At 34.9% G+C, this 25286-nt stretch overlaps 1 protein-coding gene across 17 annotated transcripts in view; it reads left to right on the forward strand.

Moving 5' to 3' along the window:
- CSNK1G3 (casein kinase 1 gamma 3) overlaps positions 1 to 25286 on the forward strand; it is a 107619-nt gene that overhangs the window by 69532 nt on the left and 12801 nt on the right. For 8 of the 17 annotated variants that reach the window (XM_077911444.1, XM_077911435.1, XM_077911436.1 and 5 more), the window contains 5 exons: positions 8726 to 8811; positions 8930 to 9014; positions 11051 to 11199; positions 12845 to 12940; positions 16676 to 16771. In XM_077911444.1, the coding sequence (XP_077767570.1) occupies positions 8726 to 8811; positions 8930 to 9014; positions 11051 to 11199; positions 12845 to 12940; positions 16676 to 16771 (512 nt within the window). The remainder of the gene's footprint in view (positions 1 to 8725; positions 8812 to 8929; positions 9015 to 11050; positions 11200 to 12844; positions 12941 to 16675; positions 16772 to 25286) is intronic. The other 9 variants (XM_077911442.1, XM_077911446.1, XM_077911445.1 and 6 more) reach the window with 5 other exon arrangements.

Genomic DNA, 25286 nt, shown 5'->3' on the forward strand with positions numbered 1-25286 from the left:
TCCACATCCTACTTCAGATACCACTTTGAAGCTCTAGGCTGTTACCTGTGCTTCTGACTGATTATCTGCAGATAAGAGGCTCCAGTACCGCCTTCCTTAAGTTCAATTTATTTGCTAGAGTGGTTTCATAGACTTCAGGAAAGAACTTACTTAGGTTTACCAGTTTATTATAGGACATGATAAAGGATAAGAATGTAGGATGACATCTCAAAGGCACTTCTGTCCTAGTGAAGCTTGTGGGACCTGGCTTGGTGACACATGCAAGCGTTCTGGTTCCCCAAGTGTGTAAAGTCTCCTAAAAGGGTAAAAGAGTTGTAAAGGGTAAAAACCTCTTAGGTTTTTATGGGGGGTTCATTACATAGTCATGATTGACTAATGCCTTGGCCATTGGCTACTTCAACCTTCAGCCTCTCTTCCCTGCCAAAGGTTGTGGGGGTGGGACTGAAATTTCCAACCCTCTAATCATATGGTTGGTCTTCCTGGCAACCAGCCCCTGACCTTGAGAGGGTTCAGAATTCACCTTCATTAATAACAGGATACCCATTTCACCTTTATGGTCCGGAAGTGTTTTCCAGAACTGTGGCTAGTACAGCCCGGGTGGCTCAGCGGTTTAGTGCTGCCTTTGGCCCAGGGTGTGATCCTGGAGATCCAGGATCAAGTCTTAACGTTGGGCTCTCTGCATGGAGCCTGCTTCTCCTTCTGCCTGTGTCTCTGCCTCTCTCTCTGTGTCTCTCATGAATAAATACATAAAATCTTTAAAAAAAAAAAAAAGAACTGTGGCTAAAGACTGAATATATCTTAAGAAATATTTATCTGGTGAATGTCATCTGAATGATGATTATATTTCCTATAAATCACTGTGTTACAGTAGTGTTATCTCATTTTAATTTGTGTTTCCTGATGACACAGGATGTGTAGCATTTTTTCATATGCTTACTTGTCATCTGTGTATCTTTTTGGTGAGGTGTCTTTTAAGGTCTTGTGCATTTTTACTTTAATTTTTTTTCAAACTTTTTAAAGGATTTTATTTATTCATGAGAGACACACAGAGGGAGGCAGAGACATAGGCAGAGGGAGAGGGAGAGGGAACCTGATGCGGATCTTGATCCCAGTACTCTGGGATCACAGCCTAAGCCCAAGGCAGATGCTCAACCACTGAGCCACCCAGGTGCCCCTCTTTGGCCCATTTTTAATCAGGTTATTTGTTTTATTACTGTTGATTTTAAGAGTTCTTTGTATATTTTGGATAATAGCTCTTTATGAGCTGTATCTTTTGCAAATATTTTCTCCTAGTCTGTGGCTTATCTTTATTCTCTTGACAGTGTCTTTAGCAGAAAACTGAAGTTTTAATTTTAACGAAGTCTAGCTCATCAACTATTTCTTTCAATGGTCACACCTTTGGTGTTATATCTAAAAAGTCATCTCCAAACCCATGGTCATCTAGATTTTCTCCATGTTAAACTCCAGGAATTTTATAGTTTTGCAATTGACAGGTCTTTTGACCCATTTTGGTTAATTTTTGTAAAGAGTGTAAAATCTATGTCTAGATTAATTTTTTTTTACATATGGATGATATCCAGTTGTTTGAGTACCATTGGTTGAAAAAACTTTGCCGCATTGTATTGCTTGTGCTTGTTTGTCAAAGATGATTATATTTGTTATGTTGGTCTATTTTTGGCTCTCTATATTCTATTCAATTATCTTTTTGTTCTTTCACAAACTACTGTGTATTGATTACTGAAGATTTATAGTTATTTTGGGTAGTGTATTTTTTAATAGGGTTTTTTAATATTAAATGTGTTGTAGCATACTATTTATCTTGTGTAGTACTGTTGCTGGCAGTACGCTGTTCTTTTGATTTGCTTTTCTTGATAGCCAAATTCATTGGGTCTTATCTAAATTAAGAGAACTGGATTTCAAGAGGACTTCTTTAGGAATCAGATGAATGCATGTGCTGAGTTCCATTGCTCAGAAAAGTTTTTTCTCTTTATGCATTCTTGTTATTGCTAGACTGGGTATCTGGATTGGTGAGTTGTTGCAGCAAATTGTCTTGCATAATTGTGTCTTTTCTTTTCCTAAATAAGTTTGTGTTTTCATTTAACAAAAACCATCTTAATTATATAATTTTGAAAGATGTTAATGAGCTCAGTAAATCTTGAGAAAGAGAGAGTTTTTTTTTTTTTGTGGGATATTAGGGAAATGTAATTTTTAACATTTTTAGGAAGAAAAAAGTGAAATATTGTAGTAATTTTTGCTTTAAAATTTGTGTTTATTTTTAAAAATATTTTATTTATTTATTCATAAGAGACACACAGAGAGGCAGAGACACAGGCAGAGGGAGAAGCAGGTTCCTTACAGGGAGCCCAATATGGCACTTGATCCTGGGACTCTAGGATCATACCATGGGCTGAAGGCAGGCGCTAAACTTCTGGGCCACCCAGGGATCCCCAGTTTTTTATTTATATATAAAGAATGATTTACATTTTCTTCAGGGAGAGGTTTTCTTCATTGTTTTCTTTTGAGCTCCCTTGTCTTGCCTGTATTTAGTTTTAACTAACATGTCTTGATCTCATTTTTCATTTTTGCAGGAAAATGCAGTAATGAGCTAGCTTATTTTTTTGCCAACATATATGTGTATATTACAAAGTTTTCCGCTAAGTGTTTGTATATATTTTTTTTGACAAGAGTAAATTTGAGCTAATGAAAAAGGGAGTATTTTTCTGTTGCTGAAAATTGAAATTCAATCAAAATAGAAAACAGTTCTAGGCATACGAGGAATAAAATCAGTTTATAAAGAGGAAAATAATGTTGAGGTAAGGAGTAGAACTTTTAAGTAGAAAAGTATTGCAGAGGGTGTACAATAAACATTTGAATAATTGATGGTTTCTGTTTTGCTTTTGCTTTCTGACATGAGAAAAGTGTGGATATGTGGTTTAGAATTCTGCCTTTCTCTTTCAGGTGCATAGTTTTGGGCTAGTCTCTTAACCTTTCTGAGCTTTTGTTTTCTTATTTGGGATTAGTTGTTGCTTTGAATATAGCTAGAATTTTAAAAGATCATCAAAATGACACACTGACCCATACTAGGCTCTTAATATGTGTTGGTTATATGTATTTTATGTGATACATATATCCTTAAAAAGCAAAGTTTAATTGACTCTTTACATAACTTTTAAACTTAATGGAAAACCTATTTAAAAGACTCGTTAATGATACCTATTGTAAAGTAAATCATCGCTTTCTTCCTAGTTGCTCATGCTAAGGGTCCTTATAATAAGGATTCTTGGCTTTGAGGGAAGCATCCATTTTCAAACAGGCCTTTGTAGTTAAGAGCTTTAAAAAAATGTGAACAGGGTTTAATAAGGACCAGATTGCCTTTGGGAGTCGTCCCCCCCCCCCCCCCCCCCCCATGAAACAGAACTGTTAAAGACCTGAGGAGGTATTCTTTAGTTATTACTGTGTTTCAAAGATAAAGCCTTCCCCATGACTTCTATTACTCACTACATGATGAAATTTACTTCCAGATTTGTCAGTTGATGAAAAAACACAAAGAAAAGAATTATGAGGGTAAGGAACATTTCAGACTGAGTTTCAGAAGTGGTTTATTTTACTAGCTTGTATTTATGGCTTGAACCTTAAAATACTGTGGAGGTTTTGAGACTAATACTGTTCTCTGAGACAACCATATAGGCAAGATCACTCATGATCATGGCTTGTGGGTACTGTAGTAACTGAATCCCACACCTTGGATAGAATTTAGAGGAAAATTGACTTTTATATTGTGTTCTACTCTTTAACAGTGCTACTTGGTGGGGTCAGTATTTATGTATTGTTCAGTCCTTGAAATTTATCTCTACAATATTTCTTAACTTTTTGATGCTGCTGAAAATGGTATTGCCTTTTAAATTTGTTTTTCCAGTTGTTGATTGCTTTCAAAAAAGTACAGTTGATTTTTATTTTTTTAAAAGATTTTATTTATTTATTCATTAGAGACAGAGAAAGAGAGGCCGAGACACAGGCAGAGGGAAAAGCAGGCTCCTTGCAGGGAGCCCGATGTGGGACTTGATCCCTGGTCTCCAGGGTCATGCCCTGGCTGAAGGCGGCGCTAAACCGCTGAGCCACCCCGGGCTGCCCACAGTTGATTTTTATAAGTTGACCTTGTATCCTGTAACCTTGCTAAAGACTCATATACTAGTTCTCAGAGCTTTTTTGTAGATTACTTAGGATTTTTCACATATATAGTCATATAGTCTGCAGAGAAAACTAGTTTCGCTTACTCATTTCCAATCTGAATACCTTTAAATTTTTTTTTTTTTTTTTGTAGAAACAAGAGTTTCCATTACGACACTGAGTAGATAATGTGAGAGTGAACATCCTTGTTTTGTTCCTGATTGTAGGGGTGCCTTTCCCATGTAAGAATTATATTAGTTACAGGTTTTTCATAGAAGTCTTTTGTCAGAATGAAGTTTTTTGTCTATTCCTTGTTTAATGAGTATTTTTTTATTGTAAATGCGCGTTATGTTTTATTAAGTGCTTTTTCTGTATCTTTTTAGGTAATCATATGATTTATATCTTTTATTAATATGATCAATTACATTGGTTTTTGAAAGTTAAACCAATCTTAAATTCATAGGATGAACTCTACTTAGTCATGGTGTATTAGCTTTTGAAGGATTTTGTGACTGTGTTGATGAGGGACATTTCCTGTATTTTCCTTTGCTTTTAATGTCTTTTACTGGTAATATCGTTAATGAAAAGAGTTGGGAAAGATTCCCTTCTCTGCTTCCTGAAAGAGTTTGTTTAGAGCTAGTATTATTCCTTAACTGTTTAATAGAATTTACTAGTGATGCTCTCTCACCTTCACTTATATTTTGGGAAGTTTTTAAATTATAAATTAAATCTCTTTATTTATTATAGAACTATTCACATTATCTTTGTAACTTGTAGCTTTCAAGGCATTTGTCCATTTCATCTGAGTTGTTGAATTTACTGGCATAAGTTCATAATATTCTTTTACCACTCTTTTTTACCATTCTTTTTATGTATGTAGGATCTCTCCTGGTGCCCCTTTGTTGCTCCTGATGCTAGTAATTTGTATTTTCATTCTTTTAGCCTAGTGAGAGCATTAACTTTATTGAATTTTTCATGTAGCCAGCTTTTGATTTTGTGGTTTTTTAAAATTGTCTTTTTTTGTCATCATTGGTTTCCTCATTTATCATTATTTTTTTCCCTTCTTCTTCTATGTGGTGATGTTGGCCTAGACATAGATAAATGAGTCACAATACAGAGTCCTGAAATGGACCCCTACCCAGATGCAAAGAATCCTAGATTTAAGTTTAAGAACCCAAACTGTAGAATTTCTTGAAGAAAAAATAGAAAATCTTTCTAACATTAGACTTACCAGCGATTTTCAGATAGGACATAAAAAAGCATAAGCAAACAACAACAAAAACCTTATATATGTTGTGCTTCATCAAAATGTGAAATTCTGTTCTTTGAAATATACTGTTAAGAAAACAAAGCAAACTACAATGTGGGAGAATGTACTTGCAAAACTTATATCTGACAACTACTTGTACCTGGAATACACAAACAACTCTTACAACTTTATAACAAGACAAATAGTACAATTTAAAAAAATGAGTAAAATATTTAAATAGACACTTCACAAAAAAGATGTATGAATAAGCAGTAACACTGAAACTGCTCAAAAAATATTAGTCACTGGTGAAATTCAAATTAAATCACAGTGAGCTAACACCTCACAGCCATTAGCATGGCTAAAATATAAAAGAGTGACTATGCTAAATGTAGGATGGGCACTACAGCAACTGGAATTCTTGTACTTTGTTGGTGGAAATATAAAATGGCACAATTTCTTTGGAATACAGTATAGAAGTATCTTAAAAAGTAAAGTCTACACTTTCCATATGAAGCAGTAATCCTCCTAAATATTTACACAAGAGAAATGGAAACATATGTTCACACAAAGATTTGTATTAGGATGTTCATAAAGGCTTTATTCACAGTAGCCCCAAACTGGAAGTTACTCATGGTCCATCAACTGTTGAACATATAAATATATTGTGGTATACTACTCAGCAATAAAAAGTAATGAACTACCAACGCATGGACAAACATAAAGACATTATGTTGAGTGAAAGAATTTGGACCCAAGTGTCCATAGCATATGATGTTTTTCATGTGAAACTCTATTAAAAAAAAAAAATCAAATTTAGTGTAGCCTGACAGAAAGCAGGTAAGTGGATATTTCGAGGCCAGGGGAGGGGAAAAAAACAGGCAATGGGCATTAGGTAACTTTTTGGAGTGTTGGAAATACTTGTTTATTGTGGTGATGCTTTGATGACCTTGTTAAAGTTTTTCAAACTCTACCCTTATAATGCGTGTATTTTATTATGTGTAAAGTATACTTCAGTAAAAAATAGTTTCTTTTTTTAGTGCTTATCAAATCTGGCTGTATTTCAGAATCATCTGCTAAGTTTTAAAAAAAATGCACATTCTTCTAGCGCATGTCATACATATACAAGGAATCAAGTCTCCAGCATTAGATCTGCTCATTTGAGGCTTTTAAAAGTTTTAGAGGTAGGACGCTTGGGTGGCTCAGTGGTTGAGCCATCTGCCGTCCGCTCCGGGCGTGATCTCGGAGTCCTGGGATTGAGTCTGCCTGTGTCTCTGCCTCTCTCTCTGTGTCTCTCATGAATAAGTAAATAAAATCTTTTGAAAAGAAAAAGTTTTAGGGATGATTGTGATTCTCAGTGGGACTTAAGAAATAATTTTTTTTTCTTTGCATAACTCCATTCTTTAGGTTCCCGGGATCTAATAAAGTGAAATTGTATATATAAAATATATTACTCATTTTTTTCATGTTATTCACATCCCCACTTTTATTAATGGCTCTAAAAAGACTTTAAGTCTATTTTACTTATTTTGAAAGTTTTCTGTTTCTAATAGCATATGCTTACATTGTTGTAATAGAAAATACAAGCAAAAGGGAAAAATTTGCATTATACTGCAGTTTGAGTATATGAAATAAGAAGGTGGAATGTCTTGTTTAATCCTCTAATCTCATAATCCTAATTACTAACAATTTGATATGTTTTCTTCTGAATATCTTCGTTTGCTTCTAGGAAAGGGACACATATCTAGTATTATATATTTTCAAATGCACATTTTTATATTTAGTACATGTTGAGTGCCTGCCCTATGCAGCCATTATACTCAGTCCTGAGGAAAATGAGCCAAGAGACATCTGCTGTCCTATAATCTGCTCTCTGGTTGGAGGATAGATACTGACTAGATAATATCACAACATATATGCAAACTGTAGCTAGTGGTACAGAAAGCAATTGTAGAGTGAGATTACATAGTAGAAATTAAAAGGTTTTCTGTCCCGTTTGCGCTAGTGCAGAGCCATGCTTTGAAAAGTTTGCTTTTTCAAAAACTTTCTGTACTGCTTAGGTAGTATGATGATTACTCATTTGGATAAAATGTCTTACACATGAACATCTTTTTATAATTAAAGTATTGTTTCTTCCTCTTATTGTTAGAGTTTTTATATTATTTTACTTTATTTTATTTTATTTTTTACAAACCCTGTGTCGAGGGCTGACTTTTAATAGATTGCAGCGAAGGAGTTGCTCTGCTATGTACGAAACCCCGAAGTTTTTGTATTATTTTAAAATAGTAATAAATCTTAGGCATTTAACTTCAGTGACAAAAACATTGAAAAACTCAGCAGGTGTGAGTATCTTTCCAAGCCTTCATCTGTAATTGTCACTTAGTTATGTGCTATATAACATTTTGTTACTAAAACAACAGTAGCAATTTGAAAATGGCAGTTTGTTCTAGCAGCATATTTTTGGTTGGTTGCAGGGGGGTTATTAATGTTGGGATGTGTCAAACACAAGTGTTTTTAAGAATATATTACACAAAATCCTAAATGTATTTATCATTATTGGAGAGTATATAGAATGGACATTTTGTGTTCATATAAGTTCAGGAAATGCAAAGCTAAGTGAAGTTAAACATTTTTATCTCTGAGGTTTTTCCGAACCATATTAAATATGTTATATCCTGGGTGTTTAAGATGGAGCTATAGTAACACATTGACTTTGTATTTGACTATGGAACCCTTTCTGCCTTGCTGTATACTTCTATGGATAGATATCTAAGGAGAGAAATGAACACTCAATAGAATCTTTAAAAAAAAGAACCACACACACACACACAAAAAAACCCCAGAAAAACCATAGTGGCATATATTAAAGATGCACCATAATTTTATTTTATTTTATTTTATTTTATTTTATTTTATTTTATTTTATTTATTTTATTTTTTTAAAAAAAGATTTATTTATTTATGATAGACAGAGAGAGAGAGAGAGAGAGGCAGAGACACAGGAGGAGGGAGAAGCAGGCTCCATGCCGGGAGCCCGATGTGGGACTCGATCCCGGGACTCCAGGATCTCACCCTGGGCCAAAGGCAGGCGCCAAACCGCTGAGCCACCCAGGGATCCCCAAAGATGCACCATAATTTTAATGTTAATAACATTGTTTAACTGGAGATGATTTGTTGCTTGTAAGTGCTAGATACTTTACATTTATATACTAAACTTTGGGGATTAATTTATATGTAACCAAAGAGTTAATTCTCCATTCTTGTATCCTTAACTAGGAAAGTGAAATTGATGTTTCTCTTATATTTCAGAACAAAGTAGAAGAGATGACTTAGAAGCTTTAGGTCATATGTTCATGTATTTTCTGAGGGGCAGTCTTCCTTGGCAAGGTTTAAAGGTAATGGTTTTTATGTTTCCTTTGAAAGTTATAAATTGTTAATATGTTAAGTTTCTGTCTTCCAAGTAGTTAATTTTAAATTTACCACCTTCTCAAGATTTTTTCCTTTCTGTTTTAGGCTGACACATTAAAGGAGAGGTATCAGAAAATTGGAGATACAAAACGAGCCACACCAATAGAAGTGTTATGTGAAAATTTTCCAGGTAATGAATAATACCACACTGGTACATGTGCTTACACAGGAAACCAGAGCTGTTAATTTCTATTGCTCAAGTTTATAATTCCTTTTTTTATGCTTAAAAAAATGAGTTCAAAGTATGATTTAAAAGATGTCAGCATTTCATGCATAAGCCATGGGGGTAGTTTGTGTATTTTCTTTGTTAAGATGGTATTAATAGATGCAAATCCCATCTTTTAATAGTGTTGACCAGTATCAGCTAAAGTATCAGTGACATACTTTTAATAAATTAAAAGATTTGCTGAGAAATGCCAACTATAAAGTTTTGGTGCATAGTGTTAGTCGTTTGAGTTTCATTGTCAAGCTCAAAGGAGGTGTGTGTTGTATGATTTAGTTTTCAAAGTTGTATGATTTAGTTTTCAAAGTACATTAAGATCTACAAACCTTACTACTTTTAGGTGAATGTTACATTGGGGAGCTTTATGAAAATAGTTTTACTTCCATGTAGAGTTTCGGCAACAAAAATTTACTTAAATTCCTAAATCAATTAAGGGATGATATTAATTTGTTGCTAATGTATTAAGTAAAACATGAACCAAACCTGAAGGTCCAAGATTAAATTCATACCTCACTTCAGTATTCGTATGTCCTCCTGGAGAATGCTGGCATCATTGCTGTAGTATCAGCGAGCAGCGTGATCTCAGGTAGCTCTTCCTCAGATTTGCTTATATTATTCTTTGACAGCAAACTCTAATTACATAATTTTCTTCTTTGCTCTAATATCTAAAAGTGGAAGATTAAAAAAAATACTGGTTGACACTACTAGTGTAGGTGTAGGTAGACTGGCTATGTGTTATTATGAAGCCTATACAAATTTCTGCAGGATAAAATGGGGATGTCAAAGTAAATTAACCAGGTAGCTAGCTAGTACGTGGAATAGTGAGAGTCACTCTATGAGGAAGGTCACTGGGTACCATTCTTATTGCCTGTTGGACTGTGCAGGATCCTGTTTTCACTGGCCACTGTAAATGAATTGAATCAGAAAAATACCTGAGAGTAACCTTCCATCTCTTAGTATAGAGATTTTCTATGCCCTGATGGTGAAACCCTGTTTTACTAATTGCTCACCATTTTACTTGTTGACTTTTATGACTTTTTCTTTCTTTTCCTTTAGGAAAGTAGGACCTGTAAGAAAAATGCATATCTCTTATACTTTGAGAATTACAGTGGCACAGAGAAATTTGTATATTACCAGATAATTTTATATGACCAGAAATTAAAAGAATTAAATTCTGCTGCTGTTTTATTTCTGAGATCTCTTAGCTTTATTTTGCTTGGTTAGAATTATGTTCATAGCCCAAGTTAGAAATTTGAATCTTCTATAGGTCAGTTAGTGAATGTACCTGATAAAAGACATCCATCAAGTGAGTGCAGATGCTTTAATATATAATTTAATATATAAATCAATTCACACTAGTATTTTGAATAAATTTTAAGTTGATGAGCTAAGTATGATGCTTGTGTTTAAGTAATTATGTATTATTAAGTTGCTAATTCAATATTTAGTACTATCCAAGGTTTCTATTCAAAGCAACAATGTAAAATAAAAATTTGAGCCTTTCCTAGTGAAATGAAATAAACGTATTTATTTAATAAAACCTCTCATTTCTCTTTTGACCCTATTTTTTTCTTCCCTTCTCTTCTTTAGAATTTCATTGAGATTAAATTCCTAAAATTTAAAAAATTTTAAGATTTTATTTATTTATTTGAGAAAGAGCATGAGAGAGCAGCCCAGGGAATGGGAGAAGCAGACTCCCCATTGATCAGGGAGCCTGACACGGGTCTCCATCCCAGGACCCTGAGATCATGACCTGAGCCAAAGGCAGATGCTTAACTGACTGAGCCACCCAGGTGCCCCTAAATTCCTAAAATTTTAAATTGCAGCAGGATTTTGTTACTTTTTCATGTTTTTATAACATTGTATTTTTAGATCTTTAAATAATTTTATTAGTAATGAGTAGATAGAAAAGTATAATCAGAATAATTTTTATTCCTTTCTAGAAGAAATGGCAACATATCTTCGTTATGTAAGAAGGCTAGATTTTTTTGAAAAACCAGACTATGACTACCTAAGAAAGCTTTTTACTGACTTGTTTGATCGAAAAGGATATTTATTTGATTATGAATATGACTGGATTGGTAAACAGTTGGTGAGTACTTGCTATATAATGAAAGATAATTTGTAGTCTTTTCTTTTCCCTGCAGTACAGCTTCTTCAGTGAAAAGAGTGAGTACAAATAATTTTTTTAAAAGGATTCATTTTATTTCATTTTCATGGGCATTTTAGGTAGCACAGTACTAAAATTATTCTTTGAATTTTATAAAAATCCCATATTTGGACCTCCTGCTTTTAAAATAATGAGTTATTTTGAACTTTTCATTCCTGATTTAGTCCTTAATGTCAAATATAAATTTTTTTATATAATATCCTCTTACTTTATTTTGTAAAAAATATTTTATTTATTTATTCATGAGAAACAGAGAGAGAGGCAGAAGCAGAGACACAGTCAGAGTGGGGAAGCAGGCTCCTTGTAGGGAGCCCGATGTGGGACTCCATCCCGGGACTCCAGGATCATGCCCTGGGCCAAAGGTGGGCGCTAAACCGCTGAGCCACACAGGCGTCCCTATCCTGTTACTCTAAAAGATCATTTAGTGGGCAGCTTCGTTGTCCCAGTGGTTTGGCGCCACCTTCAGCCCAGGGCATGATCCTGGAGTCCCCGGATCAAGTCCCACATCGGGCTCCCTGCTAGGGGCCTGCTTCTCCCTCTATGTCTCTGCCTCTCTCTCTCTCTCTGTCTCTCTCATGAATAAATAAATAAAATCTTAGGAAAAAAAAAGATCATTTAGTTTTATTTTAGCCATTTCTCAAAACATTAGTAATGTATAGCTGTAAGTTTTAATTAGACTAATAGTTTTAAGTTTTGTCTTAAATAGACTGATACATAAAAATTGGAGCATGTTTTGGGTTTCTAAAACTGTATTTTTTATAAAACTTAAATTTTATAAAATTTTTAGAAATTGTCTCGAATATAACTATAGGATTGGGGCTCATCGCTTAAAGGGACACATCATGAAATTCTTCTTTGAAGAGACAACTTTAAAATATTTCTTCTCACTAGTTTTTTAAATAAGAATGTCTTACAAGATTTCTTTAATTGTGGCTCACTGTTAGTGAATTTTTATCCATATTTGGAGCTGCCAAACTCTCAGATTCAGGTATTTTTGAACAATTCACTTATTAAAGTGTTTGATCTATATTTTTCTTGAATCCAAAGTGATTTACTATATATGGTATCTATGATGCATATCTGAATAAACTGTGCTTAAAGTATTTATATTGAGTTTGAAACATATTTGAAAAGTAAAAATTTTTAGAAGTCTCTCCTGAATCAAAATATGGCCAGTAGGCCATTTTATTAGCTTATTTAAAAAATCATTTCCTTATCTGTTTGAAATTACTTATTCTGTTTATACATTAGCTTTAAAAATGAGACATAAATAAATACACTTTCATATGAGAAAGTAACCTGAAAGTAAAGATAGCATTAGAAAGTATTTTATTGATGTAAAAGTGAATACTTAATAAAATATTTAAATATTTTGAAAACAGTATAAAAAGTAGCTACATTCTTTTGTTTTAACTTGTTATTTTTAATGATATACTTTGAGTTGATATCTTTTTGTAGGCTTCACTTTAAGTGTCCTTTATTATTTCCTTGATTCCAGGAAGCAGCTAAATTATTTTAAATAAGACTTCTAAAATAGAATGTATTGATGCTAATTATTGTATTGTAGCCTACTCCAGTGGGTGCAGTTCAGCAAGATCCTGCTCTGTCATCAAACAGAGAAGCACATCAACACAGAGATAAGATGCAACAATCCAAAAACCAGGTTTGCTGCCCTTTCAGATGTGAAATGTCTTATTTGCTTCTGTATTACCTTCTGACAGTTTAAAAGTAAATCCGGTATTTTACCATGCCCAGGTGATAGCTTTACAGGTGTGTGTACATGTGCGCCCGTGTGTTATGTGATCACATACATACACATGTAGATAGATATTGAAGGATCAAAATACATTTTTTAATACATAAAACAGATTATATGCACATGCATATTAAGGATTGAAAATGCATAGATTTGCAACAAATAAACCATTTCCCCCTAATTTTCATTCTTTACGAAGTTTAAAAATCACAAGAACATGTTTAATAAATTTCTCATTAGTGGTATAAATTAGCATAAACTTTGAGCAACATTTGATATTCTCTTAGAATGGAAGTAATTGGATATCCTATTGGAATAAATTATAATAGGAGTTGATCTTTCTAACTGTAGTTTAATTTAGCTCAATACATTTTTTGCTGAGTTTCTGCTTTTTGAAAGCTACTATTCTACAGGTCGCAGAAATGCAACAAATAAGGAAAACACCTGTAAGAAATTATTTTGTAATGAGTGGCTATGAGCTCACTCAGTCTCTGAAATCAGACATACCTGGATATGACTCGATCCTGGACAAAATACTTTATCTTTCAAAACCTAAGTTCTCTCATCTGTGAAACAGAAATATCCCTTGTTAATTCCTATAAGTATGCACTAAATCTCAGGTCTCATGGCTCGTGTTACTGTTACTGTGATCATTATGATAAACTCACAAGTACATCACTGAACAGTGTAAGCTCTCTCACATGAAACATACTAATAAAGTGCAACGGAAGATCATTGAAATACGGGGGATCTACAAAGAGTTTATGGAGAAGGTGGCTTTTGAAATGAGCCTGATGAATTGAAATTTTTAAAGGCAGATGAAAGAATAAGGGCATTTTGGGGAGAGAGAACAGTATGAAGAAGTTTAAAAATGTAGAGTTTGAGGAATAGTGAGCATTTCAGTTTGCTTTGAGCAGAGTAGGTTTGAGGCAAAGCATAGCAGCTAAATTGACAGTAGAGTCGGGTAGGGTAATTGAAAGCTGTTGAAATTTTTGAGTGATGTTCTCACTTTTTTCTGTTTTGTAATAAGCTTGATTTAATGTATCTTTGACATAAAATGTTTTGCTGATTGGGAGTTAAGTAGGCTCTTTAAAATTTTCACTTACAACCCTTTCTGGGGATATATAATGTGCTGTCCTTTTTTACTCTTGTATAATTTATCCCACCAGAGTTCAAATGAGTTAAATGAGATGAAAATCAAAGGAAAGAACACAACACACTAAAAAATCATAGCAAAATAAAATACTCCATTTGGGGGATATTTAACAATATTGTGCTTTAAAGTACAGCCATTTAAAACAGAATAGTTTTAGAATTTTGCCTTAGAAAAATTGGGACAATAAAGGATCTTATACATAAATTTCTTCAGATATAAATTATTACTCCTTGACAGTTTAAATACTCTGATAATACTCTTTCTGCATATAGAAAGAAATGGCTCCAAGGCAAGACTTGGAGTTTGTGTTTTATAAGTCAGAATAATTTCTCAATTGGATGAAGATCAATAATTCATGTTCTCTGTAGCTGTTAGGTATTATAATAAGTGAAACTCTTCTTTTAATGTTGAATTCTATTATAATTCAAATCTCTTCAGATTGAACTTTCTACCTGTTTCAGACTTGTCTTCCTAGCTAGATTGTGAGCTCACTGAGGGCGAGAATCATATTTTATTTGTGTTGTCCTTGTTGCAGTAGATGCAGGGAGTCGATTTTTATTTTCTTTTGTGTGTGTGTTTCTTTCCCCAGGAAACCCTTTAGGGTAGCTTATGTATTAAACTTGAAACTTGGGTATGCAGGCTGTTATTATAATAAACAAGTTATATATCTCGAAACTTTCCCTAAACATCTGTGAAACAGTAAACGTTTCAGTTGTATGAGATACTCGAAGTTGATAGTCGTAAAAGAACATGTAGTTAAATGACTGAAATGTAATGTCCCCAGAGAAACAATTTGTAATTTAGAGTTGATGGTTGAAGTCGGGATCTCCTGACATTTCAGAGAAGGTGTTAGGTGTACATGTAACTATTGATTCTGAGGAGAGGCTGGAGAACTGTTCCTATCTTCTTTACGAGGTCCATGACCCTTAAATGTTACCTCTTGTTCTAGGTAGTATTTAGGTATTTGTCTCCATTTTAGCATCATTTTCATTCTTTTGTCTTTTTTAGATTTAATCTCATCTAATTTATCTTAGTTTAAGGTATATACCTGCTAAATTCTGGTCATGAACACAGAAGGTTTAATGAAAAAACCTAGAACTGTGGTAATTGTTTTGATGGTAGACTTCATGTCCCTTCATACTTCTTACGTAAGTTTGCATTGCACAGTTTAATTAGGGAAGCTTAGTGCCATAACATTTATTCATTGTGCCTACTTGGACCTAACATCTCTTCTCTCCTAGGCTTGCTCTGGCCACTGATAGGTTCAGGCTCCCAAGGGCTCAATATACTTGGCACTTTGTGACAAGGTTTTTTTTTTTTTTTTTTTTTTTTATGGCAAGTTTTTCTTGACTTAGTTTGAAAAAGAAATAAAGAAAAGAGCACTGAAGACTTTAAACATATATCATTATATTAAGGAGCTAGGTAGTACTACTGGCCGAGTAGTAGGCTCTTGAGTTTCAATCCCTCCTGTATTTCTTGCAATTTCTTTGACCTTAGGCAAGTATTTAAAGTCTCAGTCTCTTGTCATTGAAATGAGAATGATACTATCTATCTCAAAATGAGGTAACACATGGAAAGCAGCTGATGGAGAACCAAACATGTAATTATAAAACAATGTTAACTATTGTATTCCTTTCCCATCTTTTTATTAGTGTGACCACATTTTCCTGAAACATACATATTGACCCCTCTTAAGCAGCTACTTCTAATTCTGTTAGTATATTATTATTAGTTTGTGGTTATTGCCATGCAGTGTTGCCAAGTCATGTAAAAGCATCTAGATATCAGTCTATCATGGGAATGGGTTCCTTAATTTGAACTAGATAAAAAGAGGTCAGGGAAACAAAGGGATTCATATAAAGGAGGACTGTCACTGAATAAAAAAAAAAAATTGCCTATCATATCCTCATAGTGTTCTTCTGTATAACACTTGTCACTTTTCAAAGAACTTTTCTGTTTTTTTCATATTAACCTCACAATCAGAAACACAGTACTAAGCAAGAGAAAAAAGTTTTCTAGGATCTACATACAGCTATTTATAAAGACTATCTTTTTAACAGTGCTAGAAGTAAGTCCTCATTAGAAAACCAAGGGGGACCTCTACTGTAAGAAAATATAGTGGATAGAATTTTAGTACTTCTGTGATTTATTTGGAATGCTTTCTTGGACACATGATTTTTACCTCCCTGGTTTTTTGTTCACTTCATTTATAAAATTGGAGGGTGGAATAGGATATCTAAAGCCCTTATACTTCTAAACTCTATGATTCTGTTTTACTTTTATGGTTGATCATTACCTAATGGTAGCCATGTAATAAAAACTTCTCCACATCCAGTATGCAAAGATAACTGCATCTGTGATTCAGAGTAGCAAGGGTATTTTAAATTTCCTTTTATACGTTTGTTTTCTATATTATAAGGATGAGATGTTTAACATATTGGGTTTTTCTTCTTCCATGCATGCCACATGCATTAAATAAATGGCAGTCGGCAGACCACAGGGCAGCTTGGGACTCCCAGCAGGCAAATCCCCACCATTTGAGAGCTCACCTTGCAGCAGACAGACATGGTGGCTCGGTACAGGTATTTTCTGATTTTTGCATGAGTGATTATTTCCCAAATTTATACAACTAACCCTTTTTTGGAACTCATGGCATGACTTCATATCCTAATGAAAAACTTGTTACTGAACTCTCCATAATTCTCTACCTTTGTATTTAACCAAAAAGCAAAATTAACATGGTCTAGAAAGACCACCAGGGATACTACGATTTTGTCTTTGTTCATTTTTGCAAGTATATGCAAAAATATTTAAGTAACTCATACTCAAAACAGGTTAGAAAAACAAACTGTATTAATTGAAATATGTGTTAAGCTTGATTTTCCAATAATAAGTTCAGTCTTCTTTAATGCTGTAATGGAACACTTTTATATCTTTTCCCTTTCATTGATTTTTGCCTTCTTTAAGCTTGAAAATAGATAGGAAATTTTTTATCCTTAGTACACAGAATATACTTTCAGATTAATTGATCCAATAAACATGACCCTTATTGTTACAATGGTATATTTTGTTTCTAGAAAATATCAGGTGGAGAAAATAATTTCAAGAATGAGGATTTGTTACTCTCCTCAATTTCCTGGATATTTCTAAAAATTTAAAGCAGTCCTTTTTTTTGAAGTGTGTTCCTCCCTCCCCTTTTCTGTACCCTTAGAAATAACTTATCTTGCCCTCACATGCCCCCTGATTTCATCTTTTATGTGAATTATAGAAAGGCGAAGGTTACTAAGTCTCTTACTTCTTTTAAAATGCTCACTTCAGGTAATTTAAATGCCAGTTTAAAGTAATTGAGATAATAAATATTATCTGCATCCATTTTAATTTAGAACTTTCTTTAAAAGTTTTGATTTTTTTCCTCTACATAATTCCATTTGAATAATTTTCCATTATGTTTTACTAAGTTTGCATTTTTCTTAGTGAATGTGTATATATATTTAGTCTATTGGATATCTGCCCATAGATTTTCTTCTTTCTTCATTTGAATTCTAAAAATCAGTTCTTGATTAAATCTTACGGGTGCTCATGTTTTTCTCATCCTTTAAACTTTAGAGGTAATTTAAATTATGTAACCAAATATTTTTATAGAACTTTGTCGTCTGTGGACCTTTCAGTCCTGTGTAATGCAAGTATTTGAAGAGGACTCAGAAGCAAGGGTGCCTGAATTTTAAGATTTAAAAAAATTTTTATGACCCCAATTCATACCCTTGGAATAGCTAATGGAACAAGTTATATTTAGTTTCATAACACAAACTGGATGGTATGTTTGTCTGTATACGTTTACACGTTTCTAAGTGTCATATGTTATGATAGCAGGTGTTTTGCTCAGTGGTCACTGATATCTGCAGCAGTTACAATACTATTAAAAGCTTTCTGGCCCCTTCTGTGTCATACCACGAATGTGCATTTTCTTAGCTTCCTCTTACCCTGTGGGATTCCCAAAGGTGGCTCATGGGATCTCCAGACCATCACAGGGTGAATGAGTTTGATGATTTGGCTCATCACTGTAGTATTGTATGTTCTCTTTTTTTGTATGTTCCCAAAGAGATGTTTCCACTTACTTCCTTTCTCACCATCCCTTTAACACTGCTCTGCCTACGGAGACTACATCTGGCTTCATTCTAATATTCAATACACGATCAGTTTTACGTAGTAGAATTCTAGTAATACACAAGCAAAAAAAAATTTACATTATTTTCATTGACTTCCTGAATATATTTTACACCATCAACTAACTGACATGATGGACATTAAGCAAGTTTGACCTCTGTGAAAAATTGACTGGCAATGTAAGTAGGCTCATGCCTCAATCTTGTTCTGTCCTAAAATATTGACTTCATTTATGCTTTATAGCCTACCCACTTAAAAAGTTCGAAAAGTTACAGTATGGCACTTGAATAATTGGACTAATAAAATTGTCGTTTAAAACTAGTAATAAGAAGAGGAGAGAAAAGTTACTAGGGATGCCTGGGTGGCTCAGTGATTGAGCGTCTGCCTTTGACCCAGGGTGTGATCCTGGAGTCCCAGGATCAAGTCCTACATTAGACTCCTTGCGTGGAGCCTGCTTCTCCCTCTGCCTATGTCTCTGCCTCTCTCTGTGTCTCTCATGAATAAATAAATAAAATCTTAAAAAAAAAAAAGAAAAGTTACTAAAATCTAAGCTAATGTGATTATTCTAATAAATGAATCCTCCATTTGATTCTGAACAAAGGAAGGGAAACTGTATTCAGTTGTTCTCGTCTGATAAAGGGAAGAGATAAAGAGAAAACCTTTTTATGAATACAAAAGTGTAAGAATAGTTTGTCTTGAGATTCTTTGTGATGATTGTTATGCTACAGTTTCTAGTGTTGACTTTGCAGGAGGTACAAAGACTGTATTTGGCAATTTAAAAACTTGCTTTCAGCAAATACTAAGGTCCTGTTATCGAATAGTTTCTCATGAAAGACATTACCATAGTAACTTGATAGCTGTCTGATGATAAATAGATATGGTGCAGATTTAGGGTATTTGGGAGCAGAATCAGGAGTTACCTCAAATGAGCCATTTGAGGCCTATAACATTCGTCCCTCATCCGTCACTGCCCTGTGTTCCTGGAACTCAGAATTGCTCTCACTGTGGCACCACAAAGCCATTCCAGTCTGCTTCCAGTTGACGTGCAAGATGAAATCTCCTGTTGTTTTGACTTACAGAAGGATCCTTAAATATTCATTATTTCAGATGTGCTTTTAATAGGAACTGATTGGTAGAGTCTAAATTTGAACTCCTTTTTTCCCCCTTAGAATTACTATATGTATTACATATCGGACACATAGGTTGCCAAGTTGATTCCCTTGTGTTTAAGAGCACAAACCCTAGAGTTGAATTGAGTTTAGATTCTATGCCTTAGATTATTCATCAGTAGAATGGAAATATTGATAATACCTCTACCTCATGGTTTTGTCATGAGAACTTAATTTAAAAAGTATTGAGCATAGAAGGTAGGACTTATGAAGTACTAAATGCTAGAATAATTGATTCTTTTTCAGATTAAGAAACTTGATTAGTCTCTGGGAAGTGAAGTCTAGTGGTACTACCCAAAGAAAGCATTGTCAAATTGGAATTTATCTAATTTTATGCTATATCTTTAGTGTAATTATGTTAATTCACTGATGGGAAGGATCTTGCTACATGCTTGATAAACTTTTTCCACTCAAAAGATTGAAAATGATATTCAGATATATGAAGACCTAATTTTGAATTTGTTCATAGCTTGTATGTATTTTGGAAAAGCTCCCAAGGCATCCAGGTGTGTTCTTCTCTGCTGCCTTTAGAATCCTTGGTAATAAATATGGCTGAGAAACTTAGACCTAGCACTTTCAGTTTCTTGGCCAGTCATTATTCAGCAAATTTATATACATGTCTACTAGGAAGTGCTTGGCACTGTAGTGGTGTCTTTGAATAAAAGAAGAATAACAAGGATAGGGTGTCTGTCCCCAAGGAACTTTTAGCTGGTGGGGAAGGTTAATTAAACGGTCAGTGTGGTCAGTGGAGAAAATATAGCATGCTATGAGAATGTGTAGAGAAGCACCTAACCGGGATTTAGTGGGTTAAGATTTCCTGGAAATAGTGGTGTCTTTTTTTGTATTCTGTTTTTTTACCTGTTTTTAAAGTGAAGAATCAGTAGAAGTTAGTAGGCGAAAGGGGTCTAGAGAGGACTATCTCAGGCAAGAAGACAGCACCCATAAGGTGGCAGAGGAGAGAGAGAGAGACCTCCTGAGCAATGGACTCCAGTCCAGCCAAGCTGGTGTGTGTGTGTGTGTGTGTGTGTGTGTGTGTGTGTGTGTGTTTATGTATGTAGAAATGAGACTGAGAGGTAGGCAGCAGGCAAATTGTGAAGGACTTAACAGGTCTCGTTATTAAATTTGGACTTGATTTGAGGATATTGGGTAGCTGTAAAGAGAATTAGACAAGTGAGGTAACTCTGTTAGTGTTTTTCCTAAGGATGACTTTTGCTGGAGACCAGACTGAAGGGAGAACGAGTCTGAGGCAGGAACACAGCTCTCAGAAGTCTAGCTGAGGGAAAGTGATGGGTAGCCAAGATGAAGAGAAATGGGAGGTTTTGCCTGATAATTAGAAGGAAGAATTTAGTTTGGTGTCAGGACCAAGGGGAAGGTTAATGTCACTTATCCTTCTATGATGTGTCTCTGCCTGGAAAGCCAGGATCTCCAAAATGAGGTTTTAAATGCATAGCTGACAACTGGTAGTGCTCATCTCGAATCCCATGGGGGACTGTGCCTTTCGCTGGAGCACAGTTCCCTTGCGTTCTTGGCCACCCAGAAGCCCTGCCCCGGGACGCGGAGAGGCAGTTTTTTAGCAGAGGGAGGAAGATAGATGTTAAGGGCACTTCTGGAAGACTGCTTCCCGTGAGGTGGTGTGGGTCCCGATCGTTTGGACATCTTCTCTAGTTGTCCAGCCTCTGGTTGCAGTTAAAGGAACACTTGAGTCTGAGCATCTGGGGGGAAAGGGCAGACCCACAAATGTTGCCACTGTCTTGTGCAGCTGGGTGCTGTGCATGGGAATGAAGAACTAACATTAATTCTTGTGCTGGACCCTCTGCTGTTTGAGTCCCTGTAACTTGAGACATACAAATACAGGTGAGGATAGCAGAACAGAATGAGACAGATGTATTTCAAAATGGTAAGGAAACACGCCTGGTTAGAAGTCAGAGGAGTAGTAGGTGCCACACCTCACCCAGTCCTCCGTTGTGCTTGTCGTTAGCACTCCTCTTTTCTAAAACACTGCCAGGCACTGCCTTCACTTTTCTCTCTTACATCTTTGAAAATACACAGGTACTAACCAGTAGGAGAATTCAGTGATGAGTACAGTTGTGTCTTTCCCTCCTGTTTCCAGGGTGCTGTAATATGTACAAGATAGTTTGTGCAAGGAGTGTTTGTGTGCCATAGGTAAATAATTTCCAGCTCAGCTCTGTCAGGTTAGCTTAAGAAACGCCTCATCTGGGTGTTCATTTGGCTAAATGAGCATTACCGGTTTATTTTCTTATTCTTTTACAGTAACATCTTGAAAAACTGGAATACTCATAGTGCTCAGCTTGGTACTTCTATATGTGAACATTAAATTGAAAATCCATTTTAGCTTATCTTTGCTGAAAATCAGTGAGAATGTCAATGTGGTTTTGAGTCATCTGTTGGAATATTAAGTTAAAACTCTAGCTCTAGGTTTTAGAATATATAAGAAAGTTGGTTTCATGTAGTATGTGTGAACCTTAGCATATAGTTCCAGAAAACTCTTGGGAAATTACTCTTAACAATATTTCATTTATTAGTGTGCTTTCTTATAGATGGCTGTTGGAGAAAACTTAGGGCATCAGTAAGGTATATAACATTTTGATATGTCTAATATATTTATTGGTTAGAAGAAGATCTGGTTAATGAAGATGGTGAACCTCTACTGCACACGTGGTATTATCCTTACAATAACTCAGTAGAAATTAGGAAGGTGGCAATATAACTGATTTATATATGAATTCCTTGTATTTGGAGAGTAAATTAATTTGCCTTATAAAATCATTGACTACAAAGATACTGTGTGTTATCCTTGTACTCAAAAGTCTATGAGAATGACTTCTTTTGGAATTAGATATGGCAGGCAGCCATCAAGTGAACCATCATTTGTCTCCTATTCTTACCTGCAGGCTATTTCCACACCCTCTTCTCTTAAAGTTGGATACTCTAGTAGTAACGCCACATCTGGATGTTTATTTGTTTTATTTTTTTGTAACCGCTTAAAATAAGAACTGTACTAGGTTTCTTATTAAAGCAGGAATATCACAGAAAACTTCTTTAAGAACAACAAGAAGAAAAAACCCTAAAAACAACTGACTTATTTTTTTAAGTGTCAAACCTAAAAGCAGCTGTCACTTTTAGATATACTTTCATTACAAAAATCGGCTGATGAACACTAATATCACAGAGACTCCCATGTTCTACTTCAAGTTATAATTCTAGAAATGTTACCTAAATGGAATCCTTCAGAATTTGGTTTATAAAAATAATTTGTGCATATTGGATGATTTAGGTTTATAGGGATATAAAGGCTGTTTATAATATTATGTCTTTGTTTTTTTCTTTGTAAAATGCCTTTACAAAAAGACACTAATTTCCTTAAATGAAAACAAATTTAATGCCCTGATATACTCTCATGTCACCAGTGTTAAGTAGGCTGCTTTTATAGGAGAACTCTATTACCACATTGATTCTATTCTTAGCCTGGGATATTAGCCTTAACTCAAAGAGTTAAGGAAAAAAACATTACATTAAAAAAATATATAAATGACAATGTTATTTCCTTTTTGTCTGGTTGTGGTCAACCAGGTGGAATGAGATTTGAAACATTTCTCTAAAAGCTTTTTAAAGTCAGGCATGACTTTGTGTGAACTGAAGTAAGTCATATTATATAATTACCATGTTCATACTGTTGCTCTTGCTGGAAATTTAGACTACCTGAGTTATCAGTTTTCAATGATACTGTTTAAAGGAAGGGAGGACACATTCGAGGAGCTGCCTGTAGTTTGAGATGCATGCCCTCCAGCTGTCTTAGGCCAGTGAACACAAAGGAGGAAAAGAAACCTGTGAATATGATGTTGAGGGAAGAGCAATGGAAATTGTTGAGTAAACTGTTTATCTTCTTCATGCAAGGCATTCTGCTAATTACAGATAGTGGCGAATACAAAAGTATAAGATAAGAATCCTGCTTTCTTTTCCAGTTCAGCCTAGGAGCTCTGACATCTTAAAAATTAAGAATAAAGAACCAAATTATGTTTGATAATTAGAACAAATAATGATTGTTGAATGTTTTCAGAAAGAGGGAGAAATAAAGAGAAAAAATTGACATGGAGCTCAATAGAATGCCAGAAAGAAGTGGGTGCCCCAGAGCAGAGTGGCAGACTGAGGCACAGGGGTATTCCTTTCCTTCAGTTGGTTGTCACTAACAATGATCAAGGCATTTTGTGTGTTTTCAGCTCTGGGCACAAATGCAGTGTTCGTTTCTAAGTACTTGGTCTATATTACCATACAGGAAACTCAGCCTCCATAATCCTCTATTCATCTAGGTTTGTTGGTTGACTTCTAGTGACTTCTCTGGGAGTTGTGAGGGCGAGAGTCCTGTTGCTATGCCCTGGACTATCAGGTTGAGGAGGGCAAGGGTGTTTTTCTTGTGTTTTCCAAGTTCCTGGAAGAGTGCCTGGCACATTGTGGTCTCGGTAAAAACCCGAGAATTAGTTAAGTTTCAGTAAAATGGGCCTCTGTAAATGGACCCTGTTAATTAAATCTGGTAGTCAGATGTCAGTCTGCTGTCCAGGCCTTTGCTATATTAGCATGTTTTACCCCTTATAACAAGCTCTAATAGGGGAAGCAGCAGAAGTGATTGGTATTTTGAGCCTGGAGGTCTGAGAAGAAGGTAGGGTTTACTAAAAATTGGAACCCTGGATAGGAGGAGTGACACATTTAAGAGGAGTATGAGGAATTTCATTTTGGAAGTACTGAATTTGAGGTACCACATGTGGTGTAAGTGAACATGTGGGCAAGCAGTTGCGCTCAGTGAGTCCTTTACTTTGTGGTTGTGGCTGAAGCCACGAATGCCGGCAAACTGGCTGAGGAACAAGGGCCACCATTCATGGAGCTCTTAAAATATGCCTGTCACTGCCCTTTACGCATTGATTCCATTTCTTCCTATCAATTTTGTTAAATGGATACTGTTGTTTCCCATTTCATATCTGTGGTTTAGCATGATGAGCTATCTTTCCCAGGTCACATAGTGGGTGAATGTTAAAGCCAGGCTTTGTTTCTGGACCCATCTACTCCAGAGTATCAGCTAGTGCTAAGTGATACAGAAATGTATAGGAAAATGAGGACTGAACAAAGGCCACCAATATATTTTTCTAGGAGTCATTGGTAACCTGCGAGAGTGCTTTTACTAGAAATCTGATGTAGCTGTAGAGTATAGATTGCAAGGAGTTAAGGAATAAATGAGTGGAAAATTTTATAAAAATGGAAGTAGTAAGTTAAGACTATTGTTTTGAAGAAGTTGAGGGGAAAGCAAGAAATAGGTCCTATAAAGGTGACTATAGGACCAAGAGGATTTGGGAGAATGTGGGAATTTTGCTATGATTTTTATTTTGTTTTAGGATTTCATTCATGCATGCATTTATTTATTTCAACAAATATTTATTGATTGTTCTGTGCTAGGTGTAGTGGGGAGATATAGTAAGCAACGGGACAAAGTTTTTGCTGTCATGGAGCAGGAGGCAGTGGGAATGGGTGTTAAGAAACATAATCCGAAAAATATCTATCTGGATAAACGCTATACAGAGTTAATAGTAGAGTATAACATGAGATAGTGTGTCTGTATGGAAGTCTTAGATTGTATGATAGAAAAGGGCTGCTTTAGGGATGTTCTCTAAGAATCTGAAAGATGAGAATATGACCAATAAGCAGGAAGGCATCAAAAATAGATAATGCCAAAGCCTTAAGGTGGGAATAAGTTTGA

This window comes from Canis aureus, chromosome 10, assembly GCF_053574225.1.
Source record: "Canis aureus isolate CA01 chromosome 10, VMU_Caureus_v.1.0, whole genome shotgun sequence".
Classification (NCBI taxonomy): Eukaryota; Metazoa; Chordata; class Mammalia; order Carnivora; family Canidae; genus Canis; species Canis aureus.